Below are 15,495 nucleotides of genomic sequence, written 5' to 3'. Positions count from 1 at the left end.
GTAAAATAGGTGAAAGTTGATAATTATGTAAAGCAAACCCCCCCTTCAGTCAAAGGCTGGGGATGAATAACAAACAAGTGAGCGCAGGTTGGGCCTCAGCATGTCAATCAGGGCTCTGAATGCATACCGTGCCGCAAACACGTCCGTATGCTGTCAACAAGTGTCAGAGGCTTATGTTTCAGGCTTATGTTTCGCCTGCAGGGACATTCAAGACCAAGGAATTCCTGAACAAACCTTTGATAAAAAAAAAAGGAGAAAAAAGGCCTGGTATCTGCAGGATGTGTGTATGAAATGAACTTGAAGCCAGGCCAGATAGTTTGAGTAGGCATAAATGAGTGCATATTTGCAAAAGAATAGATGGGGTGCTTGATTTATAAGATATAAAAAAAAAAAGAAGTGATAGGACTCAAACCATTTTAAGAGTGCTTGCAAGCAGATGTGCACATGAGCCCATTCCTATACGCATAGCTTTAGCAGAGCCAGATGTTTTTTTTCAAGGCCCAAGGTGAACATTAATGCTTCTTTGTGTGATCTCTGTAAACAGCGTGGAGCGATTGTGTTGCAGAGCAGAAGTGATGAGAGCTCTCCTTGAGATGTTCGTGCAGAGGTTCAATTAAAAATGGCGAAAAGCGTGCTTTAGTCTGGCTTAAAGCATTTGGAAAAAGCTCCAGACAACAGTGGCAGTTCTAGTTTCTGAATATGACTTAATGGACACGTGCAGAAATAAAAACAGGAAAAATACTCCTTCAGACTTCAAGATTGTTTAATTTCAAACGTTAATATATTTGTCTTCTAATTCATAGTCAACTATTCATCCAGCTTTGACACTCCTACAGGTCACCTCCACATCTGCAGGGACTACAGAGTAGCCCCAGAGGAGGTGACACATTAACAATGCTTTCTCAAAATAAATATTTTTTCATTATAAAATAATAAACCTTCAAATAAATATATATTTTTTAACTTTACACTAAGCAATGTTGGAATTAGAAAATAAATTTTTCATATAAGGTCACTGTACAATTTACAAGTAGAAGGGATAAGATTTTTCTTTTGTAAATTACATTAAATGATTGATATACATTCCAGTGAATGTACAAACATTGTATGACTGAAGTCTACTGCTGCATATAAATGTGGATTTATCAAGGTGCCTCTGGCATGGCAGAAAACTTTTCACAGTTGAAGTATTATTATATATACAAAAATAAAACATCTGTCAAACTCATTTTCTAATGTACATACCCTTTGCATTTACTACTTTACATACAGTTAGTAGTAGGAGTCTGTTCTTAGCATATCAGTTGTATTAAATGTTAGTCTTTTAAAAGGCTATCCATTTGGACTCTCATAGCAACAACACAACATCTGGGCACTTGAGTGAAGGAATTATTTTTCAGGACAAAAACAGTAGTTGAATGTGTCTTCATACCTTTTAACATGTGGAGCGCTTATTTTGGTTTACCTTTCAAGTGAAACTCATAATGCTGCGGTGAGTGAATGCACCTCCAGTGCCTTTTGTAGAAACATTTTTGACAACCAGCCTTAAAAGTTGACAACTTAAGGCAGAATGTGAGTCTCTTCCCAGATCTGGTAGGAATGAAGATCTAAGATGGAAAAAACAAAAACTCAAGCATCATTAGCTCTCTAATCCAACCTTTCAACTACACGACTAAAGGGCCATCTATCAGTTCAGTCAACATGGAGTCTTTCCATCCTTCTGCATTTTAACATACACCACCATCTTGTCTACGTTGGCTTGCCAACATCCTCACAGTAGATTGGGTTTGTGTTCTTGCACCGACAGCCGGGTCGTGTGATTCGGTCATAGCAGCTCTGGCCCACAGCGACACATCCTTTAGCTGGGAGGTAGCACAGGAGACATGGGAAGAGCAGGGAGAGGAGCGACACAGTCGTCCAGCGGACGCAGCAGTGCGACTGTGTGCAGGAGAAGGGCTTGTCGGTGCATGTGTCCTCGTCGTCGCTGGAGCAGTGGTAGAAAAGCCCCTTGACGCAGCAGACACACGTCCCGTACTCCACTGCACTCTGCACTGAGCACACACACCGACGGCCGCACATCCAGCAGGAAGGAAGCACCCGCGGGCGACTACACTCTGGGCAACGGCACCGACCGCAGTCCTCACACTTGTTGGTGTGTATGCCTTGATTTTTATAGCTTCCGCTGCCTGGCACGGCCAACACAGCCCTGGACTCATCGTTCAGAGGTTTCAGCTCTTCTGAATTTAGCTCTGCGCGTTTTGGCTGGGTTCTGATTATCTGGTTGCTGCCTGCCGGGATGCTGAGGAGCCTCTGGCCTGAAGAAGTGCTCCCCATGCTGGTCCTGATGCTAATCTGGGAATCCTCGGCACTGGAGGACCGCAGCACACCCTCCCTTGAGGAGATGGAAGTATTTGTGTTTCCATAAGAAGTTAATGAATTCAGGTTACATAGATTATTCGGCCCCTCTTCCGGAGTCTCCTGCTGCCCACTGGTCCTTGAACCTGATGACGTAACCAAGTCACTCTTCTGTTGCCTTTGCTGAGAGGCTGGAGACCTTTGGGCAACTGTAGGCCCTTCTGTGTACTCATTACTACTCCCAGTTATCCTGATCTGATCCAGAGATAACACTGCTGGAGTATGGAGCTGCTGCCCGGTGGTAAACCCAAATTCTGGCGGGCCATCGAGGGTTTGCAGAGGCTGTGGTTGCAGTCTCCCTTCGTCATGCGGCGTGCCCGGCGATGGCGGTGACCGCCCGTGGCTTCCTCCTCCCCCATCGCTGTCGTTCTGACTTGTGGGATCCATCTTGGGACTGAAGGGTCACTCTGGCTGGCATGGGACACATCTGAAGTCCTGTAACAGAAACAGACAGTTTATATCAGTCTGTGGCGAGCCATGCAAATGATGCCATGCAAATCACAACCGATATCTGTACGAGCCCCACTATGGAAAAAAAGCCTACAAACACATCACAGTCTCAGGGAAAGAGATGAATATGTTTGATTACACAGCTCATGTAATGTTTGGAGCCAGTATTGAGGGATGGTTGGGCTTTTTTACAATCAGTTGTTGCTTTAACTCTGGAGTGGGACTATGGAACAACAACTATGTACGTGGCTACTATAAAAACAGATATAAGATAAAATAAACATGGCAAAAGTTTTTGGTTTAAAGCCGATTCAAGTTGCGGATCCAGGTGTCATGTTTACGAATGTATTATTGACTTTAGATGCTTCCTTGTCGGAAGTCTGTGCATACTTCCTGTTTCCCCACATACCCAAGACGCATCAATGACTAACCTAACCAAGAAAAACAAATCAGCAAATTTGCTTGGAAAATGAGAAAAAAATGATTAATGATGAGGTGACGTTCAGAGAAGATGAATCGATTGATAGAAAGTCAATCTGTGAGGCACTCCTGTAGCTTAAGACATCAACATGAAGTGCAACGTTCCCGGTTTGATTCCACCCATGTGCATGTCTCTCCCTCATTTCCTGTTGTCTCCCCGCTGTCTGCAAGAAGGGCCTCAAACGCCCAAAATATTTTCAAAAAAAGGAAAAAAGGAAATAAATCTGCAACTATATGGATTATCGATTAACTGCTTAAACCTCACTGGTTCCACTAAAATGAATATATCCTGGTTCTTAGTCTTATGATGTAAACCTTTAAGAAACTTTATACCTTTTTAGGTTTTGGCTGTTGGTCAGTGGATTATGTCAACTTGGGCTATGGGACATTGTGAAAAGATTTTTTTTTGCCATTTTAATGGAAGAAACTTATCCAATTAAAGCTGCAATGATTAGTTGATCGACTGATTAATCGATTTAAGTTAGTATGCAACTATTTTAACAATCAAGCAACTTTTGTATTCATTTTTAAAGCAACTGTGGCAACAGTTGCTGGATCCAGCTTCTTAAATGTGTTGATTTTAGTGCTTTTCTTTGCCATATATGATAAGAAATTGACCAACAATCTAAAACCTGATAATATTCGGGCAAAACATGAAATCTAAATGATTATTATTAGTCATGACATTACACTTCTAATGCACTTACGGTGTCTCAAACGCTAGCAAATATGTATTTACATTTTTTACACTAAATATCTATATATACTGTATGTGTGTGTGTGTTAAGGCTTTGTATGGTGATGACCAAAGTTCAGTCATTTCTGTTCAGGACTGAGGAACTTAGGGGACTTTACTGAAGACTGATAAGGGCAAAACAGATAACAGACATGGAAAGTTAAAGCAACGTGTAAGAGTGAGTGTAAAAGGCTAAACAAGGGAACTAAACAGCATTTTTTTTTCTAACTTTGGAGGGCCCTCTGTGCATATTTCTTACTTTGTGCTCTGACCTCTTGTCTATAGGCACCCCAGATCAGTTGTAATCTCACAGATGCATCGTACGGAGAGAGTAAGTATTAGTTAAATGCAGAGTGACAGGGGCATATGCTTACATACTCAAATGCGCCGCTTTGTTTTCACCAACTTATCACACCAAAGTACATAAACTAACAGTTGCGGCCTTAATTCTCTTTCCTTGTGGAAATTAGCTTTCAAATGCGAACTTTGAGTGTGTGAGGTTGCCCCCCTTTTCAATGACAATACAGGAAGGGCTTTTGTTTGTTGCATGACAAATGGCCCGTAGAAACCTTCCCCATTCTAACGCATTTTACGTCGTGACACTCTTGAAAGGAAGATGAGTGACAAGATAAAAAAAAGAAGAAGAAGAAGAAGTTTGGAGCATGAAAGAGTCCATGTAAAGTGTGAGTGATGCGTTGGAGGGTGGTGGAGGTGGTGGGTGGGGTGAGGCACTGCTCTCTGTGAGCATGTATGAGGGTTCTTTGGGATTTATGAGCCTTTCTTTTTTCAAATGAAGGGCTTGCAGACACACTCAAATGTTAACTTGTGTGTGTGTGTGTGTGTGTGTGTGTGTGTGTGTGTGTGTGTGTGTGTGATGGGGGGGGGGGGGGGGGGGGGCTGTGCGTGTGTTTGGGGAGGGAGGGGAGGCTGTGAGTGTGTGTGTGTGTGTGTTTGGGGAGGAGGGGGGGGCTGTGTGCAGGCCATGTTGGCCACAGTGGGTGGGTGAAGTGAAGGGGGCTGACAGAAGTAAACTGATGGCATCGGCTCTTAAAAAAATGACAGTTTGGGGATAAAAGGGGCTTTTTCCTCACAAATTACAACATTTAGTGTGTCTACTTAAATATAGAAATTCAATTAGCAGTATTGTTTCTGATGCACATCTGGTAAAGCAGTGTTTTCCACTGTGTAGCAGAAAGTTAAAACTATATATTGTTGGCTTGGAACACACGTGCCAACTCGGACACTTGGAACTATTTTCTGATAAAAAGTGACACCAGTAATGAGATAAACAATTAAATTAGACATTTGAGGATACGTTAAGACAAAAGCTAATTTTAAATGCAGGGAAACCAGACTTTAGATCAAAGAACCACAGATAAGAAGCTCTAAAAGAGAGCAAAAAAAGAGCAAAAGAGCCCCTTCTGTACAAAACCACAACAGTAACGTTACACACTTAGCTTTAGTGAGCTAACGGGAGAGGAGAGGAGCTGGAAAGAGGTTACGCTTATGTCAACTTCGGCTAAGAAATAAGTATCATTTAGGCTCCACTTACCGTGCTTTCGACACTTTAGCCCCCGTTTAGGTGAAGTAAGTCCAATTTGAGAAAGAGTTTAGTCCATTCGCCAACAACTCAGTCTGGGAAGACGTCGGTAAAATCCATTGACAGAGTTTCCAGCCGGAGCGCATGTTTATTGGAGGCAGCGCTAACACGTAAATCCCATGTTTTGCGCGAGAGCACGAGGCATTAAAACGGGCGGAAGCTTCAATCAATCATCGCCGGAGTGCAGGACGCCTTCGCTGCACTTTTCTTGCAGTAGGAGAAAGTGACACGAAACTCCAGCTCAGAAGAAGTTTGACTTCGGCGAGTTTATCCGCAAACGCTCTGAGGGTTTGCAAGTTTTCTCGTGTGCGAGGTTTTTTCTTTTTCTTTTTTTTTTTTTTCGCTCTTTCCGGAGAGGAGGTCGGGATTTGGGCTGTAAATGGCGTCAAGCTGAAGGGGGAACAGAGCGCTTGTTGTTGCAGCGGATATCTCGCATCCGGTGCTCAGCCATTGGCTGTTGGAGAGCAGCCATTCACACCCCAGTGTAGAAAAGAGTCTTATCAATTCTACCGCAGGGACCAAACTCTGCTGCGGAGTAACGAGGACTGCCCTCCTGAAGTCCAGAACTTCTTATCGTCGCTGACCCATTTCTGAGGCAGCACTGTACACATGGCGTCCCTTAAACTAATATGTTTCAGTTGTTCGTGCTTGTGGGGTAGTTTGCACACGTTGAAACTCAATAACAAGAATCAATACATTACAACAATACAACAAACTAAAAATAAATACATTTGATACTTTTGAAATGCCACCTATATGGAGTATAAAGTGCAACAAAATAATAGAAGTAGGCTGCTAGTAAAATAATAGGGTACTATAAGTTTCATGAGAAAACAGGTCATTCAGAGACACGCACGCACGCACGCACGCACGCACGCACAAACACACACACACACACTTGCCCGAACCCCAAAATACCCCATTTGGTAGATGGAAAGAAGAATTCCTTTTTTCCTTTTATTTATCCCGCAAGGGAAATTCAATTTTTTTGGGATGGGACCTTGACCCATGTAGAACAGGAATGTCTGAGTGTTATTAACAAGTCAATGTACAAGTTGTCCAAATCAAACTTGTGCCCTCTCTCTTGTGTGCCTGGCTGTGACGTATAATTTAATGCTCCTTGCCAAGAAAGTTTTTCAAATCCGTCCAGGTTTTCAGTTATCCCTCTCTTTCTGATGAAAGCACCTTAAACGCATGGCTGAGGTTTCCTCTTAGAAGTTCACTTGTTGTCAAGGTGACCGATGACAAACGCGACTCTTGAGAATAACTTTTGCAGTTGTGGTGCATAATAAAGACAACTTTGACTGTTTTGAACTATAAAAACGAAGATAGTTTTTTCCCCTGCGGCCGCTAACGTTAGCATTGCTAATTAGAGGTCTACCTCACCTGTGCCCTCTGACCCTTCACCTGCAACACGCGCAGGTCATCTAGCACCACCCCGTGGACACTAGTGCACTCCGAATCCGGTCACCATACAGCGGTAACACATGTAGGCTATTTTGAGGAGAAACAGTTGATATAGAAGTTCATTCATCATTTTCAACCTGTCTCTTTCGGGGTAGCGGGGGGTCTTGAGCTGATCCCAGCTGACATTGGACGTGAGGCGGGGTACACCCTGGACAGGATGCCTGTCTATCACAGGACACATAGAGACAAACAGAGACAGACAACCATTCACACTCACATCCACATCTACAGACAATTTAGAGTCACCAATTAACCTAACACGTGCACGACTTTGGACTGTGGGAGGAAGCCGGAGAACCCAGAGAGAACCCACGCAGACACAGGGAGAACATGCAAACTCCACACTGAAGGGCCCAAGCAAGGATTCCAACCAGGAACCCTCTTGCTGTGAGATGACAGTGCTTCTTTTACCTCTCTCTTTTATCAATAATGAACAGTCCCTTTGGTTGCAGGCTACACCAGTGGAGAGTATAGCCCACAATGTTGAGGTACTTGTACTTTACTTTAGTATTTAGATTATATGTTACTTCCGACCTATACTCCACTACAGTTCATAAGAAAATAGTGTACTTTATACATTTACCCTATAGCTATAGGCTTAGTCACTTTACAGATACATATTGCATAATATAGCTATACAGTGACAAACTAACCAACAGTTGAAAATGCACACAAAACAACAGTATCACAGGAGTACCGGTGCTCTTGCAAAGGGTAACCGATCAGAAAGAAATCATACACACTGAGGAAGGCGCAAGCCGACACGCGTTTGTGTTTTTTAAAATATACCAACTAAAATAAAGGGTTTTTATCTTTTTCTAACCTACCTGCACTTTTTTCTTTCTAGCATAAAAAGTCACCTAGTTAAAATTGGCTCAAACTTGATCAGTTACGAACCGGTGCATTACAGTACATGCTTAATTAATCTGTAACAGTAATAATCCAATAAAATAATAGAGAGTACGGTTGATAACTTTAACAGGGAGTAGTTTAACTTTTGATACTTAGACTTGTGCACATTTTGCCAGTGATACTTCTATACCTTTAAGATGTAATGCGCCATTTCCCAAAAATTCCATTAGCAATGTGGTGGAGTAGAAGAAAGCCCACATAGTATTTAAGTAAAAAGTTGGAGTAAATGTTACTTTTTATATATACATATAACCCAAGACTTTAATTGGAGTTGATTTTTTATTTCCCCACATTTGGCTAAGTGTTTATACCAGTTTAATTGAGAGGTAAAAATAAGTAATTATTTAAAAAACTACCTTCTCAAAGAGACCCTGGAGTACTTCCCCATGCACATATTGACTTGACTTTGGCCTACAGGGCAGGCAGGATGTTAATCATACTGGACATCCCTGGAAACCTTGCTGATTTAAAACCATTTGAGGTCCATTGCCAGGCTGCTATATACACTATCTAAGGTTCAAATCATTTAATGGCAACTGATACAACTAATTAGCAAGCCAATATACTAGGATTACTCTCTGCTGTTGTGAATAATAGTGGAGCAGTGCCCCACTGTGGATTTCCTCTGATACTGCAGACTGTAATGAATAAACCATAAGTACTCTTTAAATGTCCGTTAAAGACTGGTTGTCTGTTTCTGTGATATATTTCATTCGCACACACAATTTGTCCCGATCACAATTGGAGGGATGTGAAACGTCGACATGTTGTGAATTTGAAAGCTTGAGAAAAATATGAGCAAAATGCGAATCAGTGACTTGGATATTAAATTAAATGCATGAGAAGTCAGTGTACCCTGGTAATGTGCCCTTTTGAAAAGTCAAGTCACACACTCACACACTTTAAAAGTCAGCCTCCGAACACAGTGTCACGTAAAGCTGTAAAATTGAGACATCTTCTAAAGAAATAATAAGAAGTTCAATTAGCCTGTGTTCTGTCAGTCGGTGCATGGACAAAAAGAGCAGAGCTTCATTGAAAACAACCAGAGCTTAGACATCTCTCTCCTCCCTTTCCTCTGTTTCAGTAATATAGTGTCTGATCAATTCCAGACAGGGTAATCATGAAGTTGTGACTACTACGCCATCGGGAGAAGCCACTTTAATCAACTCAGAGAAGGCTGTGACTTGGCAATTTAAGTTGGATCCAGGTCAGGAAGCGTTCAGGACTTCGCTCTTTCTTTAAACAATTTATCTTCCTTTGTTCTTCTTGTCTCACCGGCTGCTGTTCATTTACCTTTAAAGCTTTTGTTTTGATCCATGGTGTTAAAAATAAGGAAGAAACTGTGACACTATGGAGAGCCAGAGAGTCTAAAATAGACAAAGCGATCGATCGTAGCATATTAGTTTAAACCTGGCACATTGGTAGATTCCTGCACAAGAGGAGCCCTTTTTCAGCACATTATCATTTTTGTTGACCCTAGTCTGAGTTAAAGTTAAGAGTACAGGCGTTTGTTTAAATCAGTCAAGCTCCTGCTTCTGTCTGGTTAAGGATCAACATGGCTTTTAGGGGGTCACAAGTGCAGCTTGTACAATATCCATCTTTGTTGGACATCTTATTTCTCAGTAGCACATAACCATAGACTGTGCACAAAACGTGCAGCTTTAGCGTGAGAGCTCCCCCTCGGTAAAGCTCCAAAGACAAGAATACAGTATTATCTGCAAGAGCACATGATGTTCCTTTTTGTTTCAGCTCCTTCTTGTCTCAGCGATTTTCTCCCAGGACTCTCATGGATTTCGATGTAAACAACAAGTTTCATTCACTGGGTTTTCACATCTGTGGTGTTCTGATTCAATGGCAACACATTTGGAAAGAATTCTCAGCAGATGCACTTTTGCTAATCAAGTACACGGCCCTGCAACGGCATGAGTGAGGGATTGAGATTTAGGCTGATGACTCATTTTCCTCTTATTTCACACTTATACTAACATCTTGCTGATTATGTAAAGTTGAGTTAGTTTTACTTACACTCAAGTGGACAGACACCTGTCTTTTCCCTTCCTACTTAGTTGTTTTGGTGCAATCAAAAGTAGATGTCTAACACTGGACAACTCTTTATGTGCTCCAGCTCAGGCTTTTCTCAGTCACTGTTCGTACATGTATCTATGAAATGCAATGCACTGTAATACCTATGTAAGTATTTATTAATGACGAAATTACGTCTGAAGCAAAGAAGGAAATCATTTGACAAAGTATAAGAGGGCCAAAATCTGCATATAGAGAAGGTTGGTCACATACCGGTCACTGTTTCACATATAATATATCATATGATCTCATTTCACAGTGTTAAAGGAACTTCATATTATAACTATCCTTATATATCATACAAACACGTAGTCCAGCCAGACCTTAGTTAAAAAATACTTCATGACCATTAAATGAATACACCTTTAGCATTTGCATTCAACAGATATGCTGGAAAGAGTGTTTACTGTACTTCAGCTGAAGAAAAGTAAAGATTAACGTTTTTGTGGCAGCCACTAAATTAATAGCCTGGTGACAGACAATAACATTATTTCACCTATCTTGGAGATTTGTTGATCCACCTCTACAATAAAAAGCCACTTAATTGAATTCCCAGTGTCCATCCGTCATGTACACTTGCCCAGCCATCTCTCAGGCTGCTGAATCAACCATGATAAATGTCCATTTACTGTGGAGCCAGCATATCTGAAAATTGAGTATTTAATGATGGCTGACTTACAGCCATTCCAAAACTTTTTGCCCTGCGCCACAAGCAATGCCCTTTCTTTCCTTGTCCCAGAGCACATGAACTGTGGATCTCCCTCCTGCCGAGCCCAGCCGAATGCCCTGCACATGAAAAAAAGAGAAAATTGAAATCAAACCTAAAACCCCTGCTGCTGGAGGAGATGAACTGTGTCTGGATTGTCAAGCAGACACTGCAAACTGTTTGAAATAGCTTTGTAAAAGGACAGTCTCAAAGTCCATCGCCTCTTCTCCCATGTGGCACACATGCTGAGACGGAGCTCAAGCTCTGTATTGCTGTGATATGATCCTGTATCCTGATGAGTGGGCCATTAAAGCCGTCAGGTGTAGCACTGTACCACTACATCTGTTCAGAAATGTGGCCAATACGGATGCAACAAATTCATAAATGAGCTATGGGCACCTTCATGGATCAATACATTAGCTCTGGCTGTCTTTTCAGTCAATTTTGGTTAATATTTAACTGACTTGTTTTAAAACAATAATTTAACCAGAAATGGAAGGAGTACACGTTGATTTTCTTGACAACTGTTCATGGTCACACTTGACGGGTGTATTGCTGATTACTCAATGAAGTAGTGTCAAGGGAGAGCTCTTGAGATCTTCAGGACGTATTTCCTTGTGCATCATGTACACACTGTGTAGATCTTAAGAGGGCACTGCTAACCAGAACATCAGGAGAGGAAAGTAGAGAGACAGACATGAAAGACAAGACATTTCTTGACACCAACTTGTGTTTTGAATTTAAGTTTTCTGGTTTGAGTGGGACTTGCTATAGTGTTTTTTTGGCTGCTGATTGGCTGGTAGTGCTTGAATTTAAAGTTAGAGCTGACTGGTTGATTTTACAAAGTCTATTGCCCACAGACACAGAACAATATCTGACTGCTTCAGATCAAGAGGGTGTTATATTGTAGCTGTCTCTGGGGCATGACCCTAAATAACATGAATTTGATTTTTTAAAATTCACGTCACAACTTAAATCAACAGAAATGGAATTGTCACATCTTATGATATCTGCTCTTTAATTTAGCAGATAAGTACCCCCCTTTGAGCACATAATCAATAAACTGAAACCGTCTGTTTATACAAAAACACCCCACATAGACACATCACTCTACATATCCATTCCTTTCTAACTGTGTATTTCACTGTGTGCTAATATGAATAACATGGCCCTATGGAGTTCACAGCTTTGAATATTAACTCTGTTCCAACTGTTGTTGACTTCTCCGCCGCCTCTTCTCATTACAATACCGAGAATATATGTGGTACACAAAGACTGAAGCTGAAGCGTCTCAGTGGATGCTCATAGCATGCTTGGTCGGGGCACAATTGGGGAGGACAAAAGGGAATCACAGAATAGTTGCTGTTGGTGCTACGAGTCGTGATATGGGTACTGAGTGAGGCTGGGCTAGCCAAACGTTTGTATGGGTGGTGAGAACCTGGATATTGACTTGGCTGAACACTCCACAAGTGTCCATCTTGACAAGTAATTTAATATGGTGCATTTTACACTTAGATTAAAAGGTCTTCCAATATGTGGAAAGGATTTATTTGGCTCCAGATCATTTCAGTATTGACACAATGTCTTCAATATTGATTTTTAAAAAACAAAACTTTCCTTGTCCGCTGGAAAATTGAAATTCAATATATATATTCACAATATTAACCTACTTTTTGATTAAACATTTAATTGTTTTTTAGAGCAGTGCAGGATTGGTGTATTTCCCCTGGGTCTAGATCTACAGTATGGGCAATCTAGGGCCTCTGAGCGTTAAACGGACCTCTGAGATTTGTTTTGTTATTTTCATGTCAGGCTCCGGGAAAATATGAAACAAAGCTTGACCCATTGTCTTGATCTGATAAGTATCCAATCAGAACGAAATGCAAGTTGTTTCCAAGAAAATTAAGTCTCATAATTGGCTGTTTTATTGATCGTGGTGTGCGTGTGTGTGCGTGTGTGTGTGTGTGTGTGTGTGTGTGTGCGCGCGGCTAAACGACAGAGTCTCTGCAGAGTCTCTGCAGATACAGACACTGCCACACAACTCTAGTGGGTTTATGACCTATAAGCAAAAACCTAAAAAATAAATCCAGCGTGAAAGTGCCTACAAACTGCAGTTCTTTGAATGACCACTTGAGACTGCCTCCAAAAGCAAGTAAATCCCTGTAAACCCCTATGTTAAAATACTCGACTTTACAGCAGAAATAAACATGTTGAGAGCCTGGTGATGTTACAAATACGAGTGCTACCAGACTATACATTGTATTTCAGTATACTCCCTCTCATCCTGACGCACAGAAGCAAGAGAGAAAGCAAGAGAAAAGAGTGGCAAGCAAACACACTTTATATACAGTATATATATATGTATATATAAGAAAATATGAATCCCTGATACACAGAGTGTATTGTCGCCCTCCAAATATGGCCATAGGGTATTGATAGAATGCATAGCACACACAAAAGTAATCTCATTGATGACTTATTGATTAAAGAAAGACTGATATAATGGTATAGAATTGTTGTATAATGTTAATCTGAGTATTAATCTGAGTGGAGAAAATGTTAAAAGACCCTTGTCTGCACTCCCAGAAGAGGAGTAAAAAAAATACATTCCCTTAAAAAATGTTCCTTCTGGTTTGGAAGAAGAATATTCTCTCTCATTGATTGTCTGGTCACTTATACCTCTGCACTGCTCAGCACTCACTCAAAAAAACATTCATCAAATACGGTTTCTAGCAATAGAAACAGGAAGAAAAGATATAAGAAGATATTGTTAGCTCGAGTATACAAAAAATTGAAAAGAGGCTTCTACGTTCTAAGAAATGTCAGAGATTAGTATGAGCAGGGAGGGAGTGGAAACCTCAAGGGCGTTCAGCTAACGCAGCTGCATTCATTCTGTGTTCGGTTGCCTGTGTGTGCCAGCATTGTGTCAGCTAGTATAGAGACATTTATTTACTGCTTGAATGAGGTTATCAGCTTTTCACAAATATGAAATATGTATGTATATTGATGCTTGACTGTCAGGGATTTATGTTGGCAGGATTTTTGTGCAGTGGGGAAAGGAGAAGCTTAAATCTTTGTTAAAATTACACAAAGGCATACGGAATTCAACATGGGACATTATTTCTATGTATGGCTCAAGGAGGAACAAATTCAGGACTGGCTGTACAGCAAAAAACAGCAAAATAGGTACTACACAAAGAATAAAACCAGCCACATACAGTGCAGGTACTCTGTCCAATCCTTCATTGGATTCTGTGGTAGAGAAACACCTCTGGATGGGTTTTGGCTTGTTGTTTTCTCTCTTGGTGAAGTGATGAAAAGGGTTAGTTTGACCACTTTGGAAGGTGCAGAGAAGCCAAACAAACCCAGACATGATATCAGATCTCAGGGTTTTAGCTGTCCAGCGGGGGTCAGTGTTGTGGTATGTATAATGAGTCTGTGTGTGTCTGTCATCCGTCACAATAAGAAGTACTGGAATAGTTGGCTGAAGTTGAAGGAGATGTAGTTGGTTGCGACCTTCACAGACCCATGTGCTAATGTTTGAAGCGTTTGGGAAGCTGATATGCATGAGGCTGTGACACATGGCTAAAGCTGTTTTCTTGTATGAACTCTGGATAATCCCCGACAAATCAGGTGTGGGCAGTCTCCAAAATTTCCCTTTCACACACGTAGCACAAAACAGGAGCATGTCCTTGTCTGGCGGGACTCTCATTTTCGGGAAACACTCATTTAGGCATGGGGTGGCACCATGGCCACATGTGATTGCTGACAATCACCACATGAAATGGATCACATGCCAGTTCGTAACTGGCCATAAACCAGAGTCTCTTGCCATTCATTGAACTTGTCTGATTCAATTCAATCCAATTCAATTTGCTTTGCACATAGTGTTTTAGGATGCTAACTTTTCCAAACTGCTAGCTGCTAGCGTGGCTAAAAACCAAGCTCAATGTGTCTGTTGCTAGCTAGCTTAAAGCTAATGTCTATACAATAAGTACATTAGCTGTTTGGGGCAAGAAAACTAAGACTGCATAACTGATCCAGTGGTCAAATCTGCACCAATGATGTGAGACAAAAAAGTGCTTTGCTTCCTGTCTAAACACACCTGAGAATTTATGGATAAAAGGCACAATTTGAGGTGCCTGGTCCATATTCCAACAGAAGGATCCAAGAAAAGAAAGCGTAAGTGAACGGCTTGCTCGATAGCTGCGCTCATCTCATCCTCGGAAGCCGCCATGTTGTTTACACTGAACAGTCGCTTCTAGCTGCGTAACACTTCGAGCCGCCTCAAGACAAACGCTGATTAGTTTGGTCGTTTGGGCAACCTTTTTCCAATTTTCTCTGCCACATCAAAAGGGGTCATCCCCTTTGATAAGACACAAAAGAAATGTCCCCCAGCTTTGCTAAAAATGTTTTTTTTATCCCTATAAGTAAGAAGAAGACCATCACATAAACAATTTGCTGTGGGACACCAAGCTTTCAGCAACCACCTCAGAGGTAAAAGGTTTTTCTCTCTATAATTCTGTTTGATAAACTAGAAAACTGTTCCACAAAATATATAGCAGCAGCTGAAATTACATCCTTGGGGAAAACCGTTAACCTAAAATAGTGATATTTAATAATTGTACATGATGAAGGAGAGTAGAG

General features: G+C 41.3%; 1 protein-coding gene across 1 annotated transcript; it reads right to left on the bottom strand.

Moving 5' to 3' along the window:
• Positions 1-877: 877 nt before the first annotated feature.
• On the bottom strand, positions 878-6,004 carry spry2 (sprouty RTK signaling antagonist 2). The gene is made up of 2 exons (XM_083938342.1): positions 5,634-6,004; positions 878-2,850 (listed from the first exon to the last, which is right to left on the bottom strand). The coding sequence occupies exon 2, from the start codon at positions 2,800-2,802 to the stop codon at positions 1,750-1,752; it is 1,053 nt and encodes a 350-aa protein (XP_083794468.1). The 5' UTR covers positions 2,803-2,850; positions 5,634-6,004; the 3' UTR covers positions 878-1,749.
• Between the last annotated feature and the right edge of the window lie 9,491 nt (positions 6,005-15,495).

This window comes from Echiichthys vipera, assembly GCF_963691815.1.
Source record: "Echiichthys vipera genome assembly, chromosome: 23".
In the NCBI taxonomy this organism is placed as follows: Eukaryota; Metazoa; Chordata; class Actinopteri; order Perciformes; family Trachinidae; genus Echiichthys; species Echiichthys vipera.
This window is presented reverse-complemented; position numbering and strand designations above follow the sequence as displayed.